Source organism: Mobula hypostoma, chromosome 25 (genome assembly GCF_963921235.1).
Source record: "Mobula hypostoma chromosome 25, sMobHyp1.1, whole genome shotgun sequence".
In the NCBI taxonomy this organism is placed as follows: Eukaryota; Metazoa; Chordata; class Chondrichthyes; order Myliobatiformes; family Myliobatidae; genus Mobula; species Mobula hypostoma.
Window position 1 is genome coordinate 13,522,261 of NC_086121.1, and position 14,779 is coordinate 13,537,039.

The 14,779-nt window shown below is 45.1% G+C and overlaps 1 protein-coding gene across 3 annotated transcripts in view; it reads left to right on the forward strand.

The window, feature by feature from the left end:
- arhgef16 (Rho guanine nucleotide exchange factor (GEF) 16) overlaps positions 1 to 14,779 on the forward strand; it is a 62,104-nt gene that overhangs the window by 30,661 nt on the left and 16,664 nt on the right. For all 3 annotated transcript variants that reach the window (XM_063033025.1, XM_063033026.1, XM_063033024.1), the window contains 4 exons: positions 3,673 to 3,729; positions 4,616 to 4,776; positions 11,863 to 12,015; positions 12,672 to 12,801. In XM_063033025.1, coding sequence (XP_062889095.1) covers positions 3,673 to 3,729; positions 4,616 to 4,776; positions 11,863 to 12,015; positions 12,672 to 12,801 — 501 coding nt within the window. The remainder of the gene's footprint in view (positions 1 to 3,672; positions 3,730 to 4,615; positions 4,777 to 11,862; positions 12,016 to 12,671; positions 12,802 to 14,779) is intronic.

Genomic DNA, 14,779 nt, shown 5'->3' on the forward strand with positions numbered 1-14,779 from the left:
GTAATTGTTGTCAAAGGTACATCTAGTAAAATACTGACTTGAGGGTCAGTAATTATTTTGTGTTTAATAATTGTAATGAATTTAGGCCAATTTGTCGAAATTTGTTTTCACTTTGACATGAAAGCGTCTTTTCTGATGATCATTGTCAAAAAAAAGTCAAATTAAATCCACCGTGATTCAATGTTGTAAAACAATAAAAGATGAAAACTTCCAAGATGTGAATACATTTTATAGGCACTGTAAATGGGAGGGTGAACAGCCAGAAGTTATAGTCCATGTAGGTACCAATGGCATGGGTAGGACCGAGGGTGTTGTATTTGAATGCGAGCAGTATATGGAATAAGGTAGATAATCTTGCAGCACAGCTGCAGATTGGCGGGTATGTTGTTGTTAGCATCACTGAATCATAGTTGAAAGAAAATTATAGCAGGGAGTTTAATCTCCAAGGATACACATTGTAATGAAAGGATAGGCGGGAAGGTAGAGGGGGCGGCATTGCCCTGTTGATTTAAAAAATGAAATCAAATCATTAGAAAGTGGTAACATAGGTTTGGAAGGTGTTGAATCACTGTGGATAGAGCTAAGGAACTGCAAGGGTAAGAAGACCACTGATAGGAGTTGTATACAGATCCCCAAACAGTAGTAAGGATGTGGCCTACAAATTGCAATGGGTGATAGAAAATGTATGCCAAAGGGCAATGTTACATGAGTCATGGGGGACTTCAGTATGCAGGTACATTGGGAGAATCAGGTTGGTGCTGGATTTGAGGAGGGAGAATTTCTAGAGTGCCTACAAGATGGCTTTTTAGAGCAGCTCATGGTTGAACCCACCAAAGGATCAGATTTTCTGGATTTTGTGTTGTGCAATGAACCACAATTGTTTATAGAGAGCTTAAGGTAAAAGAACCCTTAGGGGAAGAGTGATCATAATATGATTAAATTCACCCTGAAATTTGAGAATGCGAAGCTAAAGTCAAATGTATCAGTATTACGGTGAAGTAAAGGGAATTACAGAGGCATGAGAGAGGAGTTGTCCAGAATTGATTGGAAAAGAACACTGGCAGGGATGATGGCAGAGCAGCAATGGCTGGAATTTCTTGAAGCAATTCAGAAGGCTCAGGATATATACACACCTAAGTGGAAGAAGTATTCTGAAGGAAGGATGACACAACCGTGGCTAACAAAAGAAGTCAAAGCCAACATAAAAGCCAAAGAGAGGGCATATAATAAAGCAAAAATTAGTGGGAAGTCAAAGGATTGGAAAGCTTTTAAAATCCAACAGAAGGAAACTAAAAAAAGTAATTAAGAAGGTAAAGATGAATACGAAAGTAAGCTAGTCAATAATATTAAAGAGGACACTATAAGTTTCTTCAGATACATAAAGTGTGAAGAGAGGCAAGAGTGGATATCGGACCACTGGAAAACAGTGCTGGAGAGATAGTAGTGGGGGATGCCAAAATGGTGGAAGAACTGAATAAGTATTTTGCATCAGTCTTTATGGTGGAAGGCACTAGCAGTATGGTGTAAGTTCCAGGTGTCAGGGAGCGTAAAGTGTGTGAACTTATCATAACTAGAAAGAAGGATCTTGGGAAAATGAAAGATGTGAAGGTAGATATGTCACCTAGACTAGGTGGTGTACACCCCAGGTTTCCGCAAGAGGTGGCTGAAGAGATCGTGAAGGCATTAGTAATGATCTTTCAAGAACCACTAGATTCTGGAATGGTTCCAGTAGACTGGAAAATTGCAAATGTCAGTTCACTCTTCAAGAAGGAAGAGAGGCAGAAAATAAAGGAAACTATAGGCCAGTTAGACTGATCTCAGTGGTTGGGAAGATGTTGGAGGATGAGGTCTCGGGGTACTTGGAGGTACATGGTAAAATAGGCCATAGTCAGCATAGTTTTCTCAAGGGAAAATCTTGCCTGACAAATCTGTTGGAATTTTTTGATGAAATAGCAGGTAGGATAGAAAAAAGAGAATTGGTTGATGTGGTGTACTTGGATTTTCAGAAGGCCTTTGACAAAGTGCCACACACGAGGCTGCTTAACAAACCACGAGCCCATGATATTACAGGGAAGATTCTAGCGTGGATAAAGTAGTGACTGATTGGCAGGAGGCAAAGAATAACGGATCCATTTTTGGTTGGCTGCCGGTGACTGTGGTGTTCCACAGAGGTCTGTGTTGGGACCAATTCTCTTAACCTTATATGTCAATGATTTGGATGATAGAATTGATGGCTTTGTTGCAAAGTTCGGAGCTGTTATGAAGATAGGTGGAGGGGCAGGTAGTTTTCAGGAAGTAGAGAGACTTAGACAGACGAGGAGAATGGGCAAAGAAATAGCAGATGCAATACAGTGTCGGGAAGTGTATGGTCACGCACTTAGTAGGAGAAATGAAAGGGTTGACTATTTTCTAAATGGAGAAAAAATACAAAACGCTGAGCTGCAAAGGGACTTGGGAGTCCTTGTGCAGGATTCCCTAAAGGTTAATTTGTAGGTTAAGTCTATGGTGAGGAAGGCAAATGCAATGTTAGCATTAATTTCAAGAGGACTAGAATATAAAAGCAAGAGTGTCATTATTGAGACTTTATAAAACACTGGTGAGGCCTCACGGAGTATTGTGAGCAGTTTTGGGCCCTTCATCATAGAAAGGATGTGCTGAAACTGGAGAAGGTTCAGTGGAGGTTTGCGAAAATGATTCCAGGATTGAATGGCTTGTTGTATGAAGAGTGTTTGATGGCTCTGGGCATGTATTCACTGGAATTCAGAAGAATGAGGGGTGTCCTCATTGAAACCTATTGAATGGTGAAAGGCCTTGATAGAATGGATGTGGAGAGGATGTTTCCTATGGTGGGAGAGTGTTAAGACCAGAGGACACAGCCTCAGAATAGAGGGGTGTCCTTTTAGAATGGAGATAAGGAGGAACTTCAGCCAGAGAGTGGTGAATCTGTGGAATTCTTTGGCACAGGCAGCTATGGAAGCCAAATCTTTATGTATAATTACGGCAGAGATTGATAGACTCCTAATTGGTCAGGGCTTGGAGGGATAGGGGAGAAAGCAGGAGATTAGGGCCAAGAGAAAAATTGGATCAGCCATGATGAAATGGTGGAGCAGACTCAATTGGCTAAATGGCCTAATTCGGCTGCTATATCTTACGGTCTTATCTTTTAGTACAAGAGGTGCATTCAGGAGTTTGATTACATCAGTGTAAGGGCTGTCGTTGACCCTGGTATTATATGCTTTCAGGCTTTTGTATCTTCTGCCCAATGGGTGAGGAAAGATGAGAGAATGACCGGGGTAGGTGGGGTCTTTGATCATGCTGGCAAGAGGTTGGTGAACAATGAAAATAGAGGAAAGAATCTGAACAGCAATCCACGATCTGCTTCTGTATTTCACACATCAACGAAAAACAAATTGGCTGCCTTTAGTCTTTTTTCCAATCATGGGGTCTTACTGTGTGCAAAATTGTCTACAAAATAGCAAAGGCAATTCAAAGGTACTCCATGGGCTGTAGGCATGCTTTGCAATGTCCTGATGTGAAAAACAGCATCTGAATGCAAGTTTGCTGCAAGTTGCTTAACCCTCTGAGTACTGGTGCAGCTGTATCGATGTTCCAGGGCACAGTTACTGTTACTGATAAATACTTGCTGACAGGATTGCTTCTGCCTGTTTGCAGGTAATCGAGAAAGGGATTCTGCACACGCTGCCAAGTGAGGAACGCAAGAGGCAAGAGGTGAGCACTATTCCGACATTGGAACGTAGGGTCATTGACAAAACAGAGAGAGCACTGAGAAAAGTAACCGAAAGATCAAAGGTGATGGAGGTCAGATTCAAATGTTCCCACTAGACGAGAGAATATGGGACAGTTCCAAATGAGGAACTGCAACTACATTATAGGATAGTTCCAGGTGAGGGAAATTGGGTCGACTGTATGGAACTACACCAGGTGAGGAGTCTACAGTATAAAACAGTTCCAGATGAGAAGGTTTTTTGGGTCTACAGTATGGGGCAATTCTAGATGAGATCATTACTAAATGGAGATAAAAAAAAACCTATCACTTGAGGACAGTTTGAGAAGTAACTTGGTGATGCACTGTGGTCAGGAAGTCTGCAGTGAATGTACTATGCTGGGCAGTATTTCAATGAGTATGTTCAATGTGCTTGTTATTGCCGCAGCAGAATCCAATTGGCCGGTGCAATCATTGCACACAAGGGGAGTTTCAGAAGGTCCAGGGGCTCTAGGAATTCCAGGGTCACCCGAGGCCCCCATTAGTCACCGTGATTTGGACAGTGCTGAGCTGGACTGGGCATCACCCTGAAATAGTAGCTTGGACTTGTGTGTGACTGCACAAGACTGAATAAAAAGTGCTTGATTCTTTCAGCATGAAGTTGACAAGGGCACCTTCTCTAACCTAAAGGGTGCCTGAATACTGCCCAGTAGTTCTCACCAGGAATTGCACTGTTGGTTTGGATTTTTGATAAAAGCATGTTTAGTTTCACATGCAGGAATTCCCACTCTAGGCTCATAGGTCACTTAAGGCCATATTGGATATGAGTCCAATGTCTTTCAGTTGAGGGCTAATAATTGAGCTGTGACTTCATTCCCCTCCGTTCTACAGGCCATCTTTGAGATCATTGTGTCTGAATTCAACTACCAGCACAGCCTCAATGTCCTAATCAATATGTTCAGGAATTCCAAGGAGCTGCAGAAGACCATGACCTCGACTGAACGCCACCATCTCTTCTCCAACATCTGTGATGTTCAGGAGGCTAGTAGGAGGTAGGATGGGTGAGGGAAGGGGCGGTGAGGGAAAATGCAGTGGAGGAGAGCGAGGTTTGAGGGTGCTTAGGAATCTTGCAGAGAGAAAGTTAGTAAATGTGGCAGGAGGAAAGGATGTTGGGAGTAGCAAGGGTGGACGCCTCACAGGAGGGCTGTGGCAGAGAGAGTGCGCCGGGGTGGGAGTTGGCACAGGTGCAGGCACACCCAGCTCTGAGATAGCAGGCAAAGTAATTTGATTCTAAGCAGTAGGTTTATTGATGATTACTCAATGTCTCTCTGGTGCTTAACACTCCCTCCCCTCTCTCTTCCCCTTTTTCTAACCATGATTCCCCTCTCTCAGTCCGCAATAGAGACTTGTATCAGAATCTACTACATTAAAACTCACATGTCATGATTTTGTTTTGTGTGACAGCAACACAGTGCAATACATAAAATTACTACAAGTAACTCAGTACTGTGCAAAGGTCTTCGGCACCCTAGCTATATATATGTATCTAATCATAAACATGAGAAAGTCTCATGGAAATCCGACACTATATACACACACACACACACACACACTTTACGGTGGGTCTCACCAATGTAGAGGAGGCCACGTCGGGAGCACCGGACACAATAGAGAGCTCCAGCAGATTCGCAAGTGAGGCGTTGCCTCACCTGGAAGGAATTCCCAGGCCCTGAACGGTGGTCAGGGAGGAGGTTTATAGGTGTATGAGCAAGTGTAGACATTAGACCACTTACAGGGATAAGTGCCAGGAGGGAGATTAGTGGGGAGAGACAAATGGACAAGGGAATGGTGGAGGGAGCAATCCCTGTGGAAAGTTGGTGGGGGGAGGAAGGTAATGATATGTTTAGTGGTAGGATATATGCCTAAGACTCTTTCCCAGTGCCTGTACACTCCTGGTGCGAACGCCAAACATTAATCTGCTGAATAATCAGAGTTGAGTGACGGAGAAGGTACTATTTTATTATCCATGGTGTAGTCCACACACAGCTTCATGTAAAAGCCCTGCTGTCATCCCAAGTATTTCACCAAGTTGTGGGGCTCAAAGTCCTTTCCAGCAAAGTGCTAGGGCTCAAATATTAGCAACACACATAAAAGTTGCTGGTGAACGCAGCAGGCCAGGCAGCATCTCTAGGAAGTAGCGCAGTCGACGTTTCAGTCCTGACGAAGGGTCTCGGCCTGAAACGTCGACTGCACCTCTTCCTAGAGATGCTGCCTGGCCTGCTGCACTCACCAGCAACTTTTATGTGTGTTGCTTGAATTTCCAGCATCTGCAGATTTCCTGTTGTTTGCGGGCTCAAATATTAGATTAGTCCAAGTTTCTTGTAAGTGAGTGTGGACTTGATGGGTTGGAGGGCATCGCTCCCTAATCAGTAATTACTTCTGAATTAGCCCTCGTTATGGTCATGAGGCACCACAGTGCAGAAGCAGGCCATTCAGCCCACCTAGTCCATGCCTGCCTGGTCTACTGCCTAGTCCCATCTAGCTGCAACAGGACCACAGCCCTCTAATCCGCTTACTTCCCTGACACGTTACAGTTGAATTGTCCTCGTGTGTGGGAAGTGATGAGAGCCACCCGAGATACAACTGGGCCACTGGAGTACCGGGTGCTGTAACTCTCTTTTGTGATGGCTGCCGTTGCTGCATTGAGTGAAGTGTGTTTCGCAGGCACTGAGGCACGCTCAGGGCTGGGCACGCTGCAAAGGCATCGCAGAAGTCGCTGCATTCTGTGATGATCTGGCACTTCCCAGCCGGGGTGGTAGTAGCGCTCGCTCTCTCCATCCCTGGAGTGGGTGCACATTGTTGTAACACTCCAAGCCCCCTGGAGCATGTCCTGTGATGCTGACCAATGATAACCATCCGTAAGACATGGAGTCCTGGGCAAAAGCCTACACATGTAGATAGGGTGCCTAACACTTGCACAGCACTGTTGTCATTTTATGTGCTTCACTGTACAACTTATGCAAAAAAGAACAAATTTCATGACAAATGTAAGTAATGAGAGAGCCCGATCCTGATACAAGTCTCTATTTCAGACTGAGAATGGGAAGAGAGGAATCATAGTTGGGAGAGGGGAGGGAGCAGGAAGCACCAGAGAGACATTCAGTAATGATCAATAAACCACTTATTTGGAATCAAATGACCTTGCCTGGTGTCTCAGGGCCGGGTGTATCTGTACCCGCACCCTTTCCCCAGCACTGCCTCTCTGCCACCTGTACCATACCCCTCCCATGGCACTCCACCCTCGCCATTACCAACATTCTTTGCTCCTGCCGGATTTACAGACTCGCTCTCCAATCCACGTTGACAAATACAGGACTGTGCACAAGTCTTAGGCACCTTAGTTCTACCTAAGGCTTCTGCACAGTATTATAGCAGCAGAATTAGGCCATTTGGCCCATCAAGTCTCTTCCGTTCGATCATATCCTGCCAATACTCAATATCCAGAGGATTGCAGAAGCCTACAATGAAACACACTTAACGTCACTAGAAACTGCGTGGCTCGGGAGAGTTCTTTTCACAGAGACTTTAACTTGGTGGCACGTTAATATAGTTTGTATAGACTGATGCCACAACCCAGCCAGAATTAAAAAGGTTGTGTTGTCCTCTGCTCAAGCCCCAGTGCGTTGCTCACACATAATGAAGTGGTGAAGTGCAATTTGGTGAACTGAGGCATAGACGTGCCAAGCGCCACCTTCTGCGCCAAGATGTTTCTCTGACCCTGTAGCAAGAGTCAGTGTCCACTGGAAATGAGGGAGAGAGAACTCCCTGGCAGGTTCGCAGGTGGCACTAACTCCACACCAAGCCACCTCAGTGAAACCCGGTTTGTCGGCTTCGCCATGTTTGATTGTTGCTCCAGGCCCACCCTGCAATATTATCACTTGCTGTGGAAATAAGTGGCACTGTACATCTACAGGTCAAACTGTAATAGCCCCGTGCAGGTACACAGCTTGCTGACGTGTGTGCTCGTAACTTTGCCCCCTTACAGCTGAACAATAAAAGAGAAAAACTTCTTCATCCAAGCTACATGGGAACATTCAAGGACTGGCCGGTTGCCACCTTTCACTGGAATCAACCTTGTAGTGTGTGTCTGTGTGTGTATATAGTGCTTTTGTTCCAACTTGCCTGGATCAGCTATGAGAGGAAAGAAGCCCATTCACCTTCCTCCTCACACATATCAACTTTGCCATAAGCTTATACTTATACAAACACTAATGCCACACCTAGTGAGCTGGGTTAAGGCAGATGATCAAAACCCAGGTCAGCAGTAGATTTTAAGAGCATTTGAAGAATGGGGAGCAAGTTTTAAGGATGGACCTTCAGCCAGAGAAACTGAAGGCATGGCTACCTGTGCTTAAAATAGGATTCAAGAGCCTGACCTGCAGGAGTACAGAGATCCCTCATGATTATACTGCTGGAGGAAGTTATGGGTTTACAAATAAAATAATGCTGAATTTAAAAATAAAGGATTAAGAGGTTTTTTATAATAATTGAAAGACATTTAGTGGGGGGCTGAGATGAAGAGTCGTGGTCTGAAAGATTGACTGTTTATTCCTCTCCTTAGATACTGCCTCACCTACTGAGTTCCTCCATCATTTTGTTTGTTTGTGTGTGTATGCTTCTCCAGATTTCCGGCATCTACAGAATCTCTTGTATGTAGAGAGTGCGAGATCGTGATGTCTCTCTTGTGTGTAGAGCTCAGTGCAAGATCGTGATGTCTCGCTGTGCTACAGAATTGGACATGGGCAGCGGGATTTGAGATCAGGATGGAATAGTGCAGAAGATGAGAGGAGAGTAATGTATCAGTATGGATGAGGGTCAACAAGGCACTTCCAATTTCAAATAAAGGAATTGTATATTGAGAGGCATATTGCTGCCGTTGGGGTATTTATTAACATTATATTCACATAGATAGATCAAAGATTTGAAGTTCTAGGTTGTATGGGACATGGGTCATTCCACTAATACAGTGGCAGAGAAGATGAACTACAGGAAAAACTGGACAGGGCAGAGTAGCTCCTTGACTCTGATACCTGAAGCTTTCTGGTAAAATATTCAGAGTTGCAGAGTCTTTCTGCTCATTTGTTGGTCGTACTTCTGACATGGAATCCATATCCTTTAATCTAAGTAGATGAGGTCATCATCTTGATCTGAATGGATGGTGCAGATGGAATCAGATGTTAATCTCTGTTTATAGTAGCACAGGACAGGTGGAAAGTTACCAGGTTTCTGTTTACAGAGGTTGATGGACTGATGGTAAACTGGTTCGCCACTAGTGATTTACATTTTTTATTGACATAGCCTACAGTGCAGAATAAGCACTTCCAGCCCTTCGAGCCATGTCGCCCAGCAATCCCCCAGTTTAACCCTAGACTAATCATGGGACAATTTACAATGACCAATTAATCTCCCAACCAGTACGACTTTGGACTATGGGAGGAAACCGGAGCACCCGGAGGAAACCCACACGGGGATAATTTACAGACTCCTTACAAGCAGTGGGGCAGGAGTTGAACCTGGCGGCTGGTACCATAAAGCATTGTGCCCACCACGACACTACTCACTGACCTCCCTTGGCGCCTGCCGTGACGCCATTTCAGGCTTGTGACCATGGAGCTCTTGCCCCCGCTCGGCTGTCAGTAGATGTAGCTGAAGCAGGGGCTGTGCTGTGGTGAGACCGTGCTTGGTTCCTGGGGTGGATGCTGCCTGTTCCTGTGACCAACTGGCTGTCCGGAGCTGCTGCTTGTGCGAGATCAGATGGCACACTGTGTGTTAGTTTCCGGTCCAGCCTCTTCCTACTTTGAGCTGCTGAGGATTCCGAGGCCTCTAATTCTGCCCCCCCACCTTCAGTTCTGACCACTCTCTTTAATGCGTCACTCGTACCCGAGCTCTCTGAGTGAGCTTTTGGTAACCTGTGTTAATAGCTCATCTCATGGGAGGCATGATAGCAGAGCAGTAAGGCTACGTCCACACTACGCCGGATAATTCTGACTAAACGAGGCTTTTTCTCTTCGTTTTGACTCTCTGTCCACACTAAAACGGTGTTTTTATCCCCTGAAAACGGAAGTTTTCAGAAACAGTCTCCAGAGTGAATAAATCTGAAAACGCCTAATATCTGTTGCAGTCTGTATGAGGTAACCAGAGCTTTTTAAAACTGCTGTCATGTCGTGCCGGAACAGATGGCAGCAGCATGGCATTTTTTTTTTCTTCTTCTCCTCCTTCTCCTTCTTCTCCTCCTCGTCCTCCTCCTCGTCCTCCTCCTCGTCCTCCTCCTCGCCCTCCTCCTCGTCCTCCTCCTCCTTCTCGTCCTCGTCCTCCCTTCCCCCTTCTTCCTACTACTACTTTATTGTCACCAAACAATTGATACTAGAGCGTACAATCATTACAGCGATATTTGATTCTGTACTTTGCAGAACCTAACAATTTCAGAACAGATGGCAATGAGACTGAAGCCAGAAGAGTTAGAAATGTACTCACCAAATACTTTGACCCATAGCTTACTGACTAAATAAGTATACTCACTTCGCCCTGTTTTCTGTCCTTGCTTGTATGAAGGTGGTTTACCTATTGATGCAAGTACTTCTCTGACAATAGATGTGTATCGGCCTAATGTAACATTGTATGGAAATACAAGATAACACTGATACAGACATGTTTTATACATTTAACAAGGTGCTTTATTAATGCAACAGAGTTAGTCAGTTTTTGAATGTTCGTCGTCAGCCGGGTCATACTGTCTGTGAACTCCCTGTCGGTTGCCTCCATACGCTCCGGTATTTGTTTTTTTTTGTTTTAAATCCTCCTGCGCGAGAACCAAGAACAATTCCTTTTAAGTTTTTTTTAACTCTGTAACTGGACAAACGCACACTAAGAATACGGTTTCCTCTTCGCTTGTTTTCTGTGTGTCCTGCGCGTGCCCAGTAGAGGAGATTCGCCCAAATATCCGTGTGAGTGTGGACAGAGATATTTTGAAAAACGCTTTGTGTGTACGCCTGTCGTTTTCACTCGAAACTGGCGTTTTCAAAATTATCTGGCGTAGTGTGGACGTACCCTTAGTGTAATGCCAGCAACCTGGGTTCGATTCCCACCACTGTCTGTAAAGAGTGTGTGTACACACTCTGTGATCACGTGTGTTTCCTGGGGCTAGCCAGTCAATTGGGTGTAAATGAGTGACGCAAGGTCGTTGGGCTGGAAGGGCCTGTTACTGCGCTGTATCTCCAAGTAAAAACAGAATTTTAAAAACCAGCCCTGATCCCTGATTGATGGCCCTTCATGGTTCTGGGTTGACCAGTGATGCAGGGTCCTCTCTGTTGAAGTCAGTACACGTACCAGTATGCAGTACGGTATGTAACACAAGCTGCCGCCCATGCAGCAGACTCCCCCTCTCCACGCAGCTGATGAGTCCAAAGGTACAGCAGAGACCAATACAGCTTAGCACCAGCATCGTCATGGGAGTTGCCAGACAGCATTGAACTCGATGTAGGACTGCCCCAGGGACTCCAGCTCGGATTTTTCCCTCGGGGTTTACTCCTGAAGCCTTCCCCATGAGTGGGTGTAGCTGCAAGGCAGCGGAGGTTCAAGAGTAGAGCTTTCCTTCTGCTATAAACCTCGGCTGATGAGCCCCATCTGCCCTAAGTGACTGGTTTTAAGGCACCAGTAACCCACCTTTGTCCCTTCTCCTCTCAGTAGAAACAGTTCCACCAGGCTTAGTAGCCAAGTCACAGGTGTAGGCCAGGAGCTCGACTTGGTTGTCGGAAACTGTTGGAGACGCACACCACTGGGAGCTTTCATAGGTAGAGAAAGCTTATCCTCACTACACCCCCCCCCCACACCTGTCTATGAACACACCTGCGGAGTATCTTAGGATATTTAATGTGTGTAAGAGCACTGTGTAAATGAAGACTGTCGTTGGTGAGACTGAAATTACAGTAGCTATCCAGTTTAGGATTCAGTTGCCAATGACTGACTGCTTGCTGCCAAACTGGAGACTGAGTATAAAAATTCAGTAACAGGCCAGGAAAGAGGGAGGGGAACAGTTGTCACTTCTTTTATTTCATTAACAGCTCCATGGTTTGCCTTAGGTTTTTCGATGACTTGGAAACATGCCACAAGGAAAACCCAGTAATCAGGGACATTAGTGACATTGTGGAACGCTATGCGACAGATCACTTTGATGCTTATGTTGTGTACTGCTCCAATGAAATCTACCAGCAGAGAACCCTGCAGAAGTTACTGTGAGTACAAACCGAACTAATGCAAGACTTGGAATATCTTTACCCCACTGGGTCATTGATCCTGCCTCTCATTAATATCTCAGTCTCCCTCTTATTAGCTCTCTAAGAAGCCTGTGATTGAAACCCTCAACAAAAGTGCTTTATTTGTTTAAGACCGGAAGTTCTTTCACACTCTGTAGAAGCCCTGAGGAAAATTTGCCTGATCATAGAACATTACAGCACAGTACAGGCCCTTCGGCCCGTGATGTAGTGCCGACCTTTTAACCTACTTTAAGATCAATCTAACCCTTCCCTCTTACATAGCTCCGCATTGTCCCAGCATCCATGTGCCTATCCAAGACTTTCTTACAAGTCCCTAATGTATCTGCCTGTGCCATCACACCTGGCCACGTGTTCTACGCCCGTCACTCTGTCAAGTAAATAAAACTTGCCTCTCTCATCCCCCTTATTCCTTCCTCCAATCATATTAAAATAATGGCCCTCTGTACTAGCCATCAGTCTTGGGGGAAAAAGCTGGCCCTCCACTCGATCTAATCCTCTTATCATCTTGTACACCTCTGATACAGTCCCTAAAGGAATTACAGTGTTAAAGCAACGATTACTGATATTGTGAGTGGCACACGTGGTACAACTGACGTTTCGCTTTCCTCTCGCAGCAATTCGAATACACAGTTCAAAGAGGTTCTGCAGCAGATTCAGAGCAAGCCAGACTGTGGAGGGCTGCCCATCATCTCCTTTCTCATTCTGCCCATGCAGAGGGTGACCCGGCTACCACTTCTGATGGATGTAAGTTCGTTCTCTGTCTCTGTCTCTCATTCTTTGGCACTGATTCGGGCCAGACTGCCTGCACTATGTTCTTTCAGCCTTCATTATAGGCTGAAGGCTGATCGAACGTGAACTATATAGCACATGAACAGGCCCTAGAGCCTCTTGTGAAGTGGGTAAGGGAAGGCATATGATTGGCTTTGGAGCTGCTGTCATTTCAAACCTACTTGTCTGAGGCAGAGAGGTGGATTGAGGAGGACGTCTGCAGAACTCTTCCCCTACAGGTTAGGAGGGAATGCTGCAGGATGGAGTAGGGTGTGGAAGCCTGGAGTCTGGAGACCCGGAGCCCTGTCCTGGGGTTGGAAGACTGTCCATGTGTCTGGGTAGGAGGAGGGAAAGGGGTTATTTTGCTGTTGATGTTCTGTTGCTTGTTGGATTCTGCTTTGTCGTATCCTTTGTGGTTCTGCAAGGTCTTGTGGGCATTTTATGTTGATGCCAGAACGTGTGCAACACTTGCGGGCTGCCCCCACCACATCCTTGGTGTTGTAACTGTGAACAAAGTCACTGGAGAGAGACAGCTGGTAGATATACAAGTCATAAAAGTCTTCATTTGCGGCACACAAGCTTGGCAGAGTTTGAAGTCATGAGAGAGCGAGAGAGAGAGACACACACACACACATGCACACACTCCTGATCCAACATTACATCACATTTTTATGTTAAAGAACAAAAGTAACAGGGCAATTTGTATAGTTACAGTGCCCTCATAATGCTTCTTTTGAGTTGCATGTTATTTTCCAAATGCCTGGCTCTTCCCACTCAACACTCCCAAAATGAGTATTAGTTACTGTATTTGTGCAATGGGGTGTTGATTGCACTCATGCATATGCAGATGTCTCAGGTCAATTACATGTTTCCTGTTCTGAGCTACATTTTAAATTTAATCGACAATCCATATTCAGATCTGAAGGTTGGTTGCTGTTGAGATTAATATTTGCTATATACCCTAACTCTACAATATGCTCTAACATAAATAATACATTTCACTGTATGTTCCAATGTACATATAAGAATCTAAATCTAAAATGGAGGGATGGGGCCAAGCGTATTCCAAGTTTAGCTTTGCTATGAGTGCTATAATATTTACAGCATGGATACAGACTGTTCAACCCATCTGCTCCATGCTGTTCATAATATTTCACTTGAGCCTCCTCCCATGTTTTATCTAACCCTGTCAAGAAGTCAATTGCCCAAAGTGATGAGAGAGAGTCCCAGTGCAGATATAAACATAGAACAGTACTGCCTGATACAGGCCCTTCAGCCCAAGATGTTGTACTGAATTTTTAACCTACTCCGAGACCAATCTAATGCTTCCCGTGAAGGGGTTGCTTTGCTTTTTGGAAGGTGCAACGGTGTTCGAACTTGTGTTCTGAGTCCTCAGTGGTTTGGGGTGGATTATTGAGAAACTGAGGTAGAATATCCACAAAATATAGAAGCAGAATTAGTCTGCTCCACAAATATCCTTTCTGTTATTTTAGTGGGTCCTCACTCTCTTCACTAGGCTGGCAGGATATAGTGAAAGCAAGGAATTACCACCACCATTCCCACTATAGTCTCTCCTTCTACCCCAGAGTCCTGGCCAATATTCTTCCCTTGGCCAACAGCACCAAAAGTGCATGAAGCTCTGCAGACTTGAGAAGTCTGCTTGATGCTATTTTCCTGCCTCCTTGGTCGGTTTTCTTCATTGGATGTGGGGGATCTTTGGTCCTGTTGAGAGTGGGAACCAACTGAGATGTGGGTTGACTATCCATTACTCCTTTGCGTCATTCATGTTACCCAAGATAAAAGGTGAAAAGCAACAGTTAATTGTATTCTGCTCCAGCAACGGTTTGCATGAAAACCCTACCATACTAAGGTAATCAGAAAGGGACCTCCCCATCACTGAGCACATTTACAAGGAGTGCTGCCACAAGAAAGCAGCATCCATCATAAAGGACCC